At 34.4% G+C, this 3,682-nt stretch overlaps 1 protein-coding gene across 1 annotated transcript; it reads right to left on the reverse strand.

Moving 5' to 3' along the window:
* Window positions 1-1,228: 1,228 nt before the first annotated feature.
* Window positions 1,229-2,287, reverse strand: LOC127135427 (lectin 7-like). Its single transcript, XM_051062143.1, has one exon. It carries the CDS (start codon window positions 2,078-2,080, stop codon window positions 1,289-1,291), a length of 792 nt encoding a protein of 263 aa, XP_050918100.1. The 5' UTR covers window positions 2,081-2,287; the 3' UTR covers window positions 1,229-1,288.
* Window positions 2,288-3,682: the final 1,395 nt, after the last annotated feature.

Consider the following 3,682-nt stretch of genomic DNA (forward strand, 5'->3'; position numbering starts at 1 on the left):
AACCTCCTCCGTCCAGCTATTGCAATGCGCCCTCTCTCTCAGTAAATTCCTCTCTTCTAACCGCAATTAACTTACCGTTTCAATTCTCATAACTCTTTCCTTTTCATAAAAAGAAAAACAAACCCATCAATAAGATTCCTCCGTAGAAGCCAACCACTAAGAGCCTTCCAAGAAAATCCTCACTGACGGTGCAAAGCTCCATGCGACTGTCTCTTTTCCGCCGTCATTAAAAAGCTCTGACCACCATCTCGTTTCTCTTTCGATCTATAAATTACTTTTTCTACTTGTTAGATTGCTTTGATTCATGACGTGTTTGTGTGTTATTTGTACATTTGTGAGACTATGGTTAAGTTTGTTTTAAGATAAGATTTAGAAGAAATTTAATTATGTTTGAGTTTCTGTAATGGCCATGTGTTTTCATTTTTTTTCCATAAAATTGAATGTCATATCCAGCGCTGAAAATTGTTTATGTATAGGTTGTACTCTAGTTTGTTAGAGTAGAGGTTAAATTATTATTCATATGTAATCTTTTAATCCTAATTGAGAAAGTGAATAAAAAAATTGTTTTAACCATTCATGTTTTCTCTGTCTTCTTCTATCTTCTCTCTCTTTGTAATTGAATTATTTTCTTGTATTTGTTCAAGAAAACCTCTCTTTCACATATCATTGCTCGTTCATGATGCGGCTGTTGTCACACACACATATTCTAAGTTGATATTAAAACCTATCCAAAAATTATTGAGCCAACAACTATCACGTTTCTCTTATCGGACCACTTTTCACTTATATACACGGAAAGAGGGATTATGAACGGAAAGAGCACATACAACATAATTGTATCTGGAAGCATGTTTCGTGTGTTAGGTGTATTAGTTGTGTTGATCTTACAATAATTAGAAGTATAACATGATGAAAGCAACATCCTAAACCATATATAAACCATACAAATGGTTTACATCTCCATAAATATTGTTAGAATAAACACTTTGTTCCTGTGTGAATTTTGAATTACTTTTCGGCAGCAAAGAGTAAAATCATAAAAGAAGCACCATTTATATGGGTTTATTCCATAAATATATCTTTAATTAATAGTATTATTTCTTACCAATATAATAATTTATAACAAATTTTTTATTCAACTCTTATATCTTAATATTTAATACCTCGCATTGCACGGTATCTATATATATAAGAATAATAAGCAGTATATAGTAGTAGTTTAGTACACACAAATCATCAAATCAGAAACATGAAACACAGAAGTCTTGTTCCCTTATAGCCAGCCATATTAGTAGAAGCTTGACATAAAACTCCAAGAAAGAATCTTGTGCAATTCAACTAACTGTCCAGTGGCACCAGAGAATCCAATTCTAACCCATTCAGGTAACACAGTCCTCAAATCAATCAAAAAAGACACTTTACTTGAAACTTCAGTCACACCATAGCTTCCGGGGTATGTTACAACAACACTTAAATTTTTCGTCACAGGTTCATACTTTACAACAGCAAATCCAGTATAACCATTGGGAACACTTCTAATATTCCACGGTGCTGTTGTTACGGAAGCAATAGAATTCACATCAATGCCAACATGAGAGTAATCAGGATCCCAAGGATTCTCACCAAAGGAATCAAATTCAACAGCCACGATTTGATTTTGGTATGAATTCAAAGCGGTTTCGGAGTCGAATAGTCCAAGGAATCCACCACTTGAATTATTTGGAATGTGGGAATTGAACGGTGCGATGAAGAACCCGATCCCGTCTCCAAAGAGTCCGGGACCGTTTGGTGCAACAACGAAAGAAAAGACTGAAGTGAAGGATGCAAGGTTGCCATTATCTGCGTTCCAGAGACGCACTGGTCCCGTGTAAGAGGCTCTTCCAGTGCTGTTTGGGGCGAGACCTGTGAGGTGGACAGAGCCGCTTGAAATGAAGGCATTGCCTTCGAGTTGAATGATGTTTTGGTATGAATCAAAATCAGAGATGGTGAATGAAGCTGAGTTTACATTTTGAGCAAAAATAAGGTAGGAAATGAGGGTGATGAAAATGATTTGAGCCTTTGATGAGGTATTCATAGCCATGATTCTAAATTAATGCTAATGCTATGAGATATATGATCAAGATGAACAAATATATATATAGGGAAGGAAACGTAGGAGTTGAAAATACAAAGACAGGCCATGGCCAGCTTAAGAAACTTAATTAATATTGAAATCATATTAATTTGAAGAATTCAAATGATATACACAGAACATAGGTATTGGATTTATTAAAGAAGGGGTGATCGAAACAATGAAATTTTGCTTTTGAATAAAAAGACAATCAGATGAGTCCTTGTGTTGTATATGCAATATAGTCAAGCTTAGTTAATGAAATAGTAATAGTAATAGTAAAACCAAAAAAACATGTAATGTAATGCTCATACAATTGGCGTCATTTTAACATATTTGTCTTTGCTCATATCGACATTCTTACATAAGTACAAGGGGAAATTGTTAATTTGAAAATAAGAGTTACTAAAAAATTATGGAAAAATACTTAGTTTACTTCACATAGAAATTGCCAATATATACACTTACAGCGTAGATTAATTGCCAATATATACACGTCAATATGCTTAATACATTTCTAGAAGACAGAATTCTTTGCAAGCGTAGATTAATTGTTACAAATGAGTTGTATGGACATGGAATGACTAATTTCTTGTTAGAATTGTAATTTTTTGTGTCGAAACAGATTACTCGACAGGAATAAGGAAGTGCCGAACCACCTAGTGTGTTGAGTTGTTTTAGTGTCGAAGTGTCGAAGCATTTTGCTTCACACAGGATTTTGATTTATGCCTATTTTTAGTAGTGTTAGCTATTTTGAGTTTTTATAGTTTTGGGCTTTGACTTGAGGTCCAAGTTAACCTAAATCTATAAATAGAGGGAGTAACCCTTATTTTTGTAATAGAACTGAATAGAGTATTCATAACATTGTATTAACAGTATTTTGCAGTTGTAAAGTGAATAACAAGTTTTCCACAATTTGTGGGCAGAGAGAAACTCTGCAGAATTTTATTTCTCTTCTCCTTCATCGTTCTTTACTTTCTTTCGTTTTACATTGTTCTTCTCTTCTCGTTGTTATTGTGTGGGTAATAACAATCTTGTTCATCAAGATTGATTGAAATTCTCCATAGATTTTGGGGGATTTCCAACATTTGGTATCAAGAGCTCCGGTTTAATCGATTTGTGGACAGAAAATCACCATGACAACGAATCATCCAAACAGACATTTTTCAGCAAATCTTCTGATTCTCAAGAACACCAATTATGAGAATTGGTGCAAGCAGATAAGAGTTGTGTTCTGTTATCAACATCCTTGGGATCTTGTGAAGGAAGGAGTAACAATGCTTGCAGAATTCAGGACGAATCAAGAAAATGCCGCACATAAAGAATTGAAGAAGAAAGATTATAAAGCTCTCTTTATAATTCATCAATGTGTTGATGCAGATAACTTTGAAAAGGTTAGTAATGCAAAGTCAGCGAAAGAAGCATGAGAAATTCTGGAGAAATCGTTTGGAGGCGCGAAGAAGGTGAAAGAGGCGAGGTTACAAACTCACAAAAGAACGTATGAATTGCTTAAGATGGAAGACAATGAAAGCATACCTGATTTCTTCACCAAGGTTACGATACTAGTGAATC

This window comes from Lathyrus oleraceus, chromosome 4 (genome assembly GCF_024323335.1).
Source record: "Lathyrus oleraceus cultivar Zhongwan6 chromosome 4, CAAS_Psat_ZW6_1.0, whole genome shotgun sequence".
Classification (NCBI taxonomy): Eukaryota; Viridiplantae; Streptophyta; class Magnoliopsida; order Fabales; family Fabaceae; genus Lathyrus; species Lathyrus oleraceus.

Bases quoted from the DNA above. Each gene is read 5' to 3' on its own strand.
- LOC127135427 (XM_051062143.1), bottom strand. From the start codon at position 2,080: ATGGCTATGAATACCTCATCAAAGGCTCAAATCATTTTCATCACCCTC.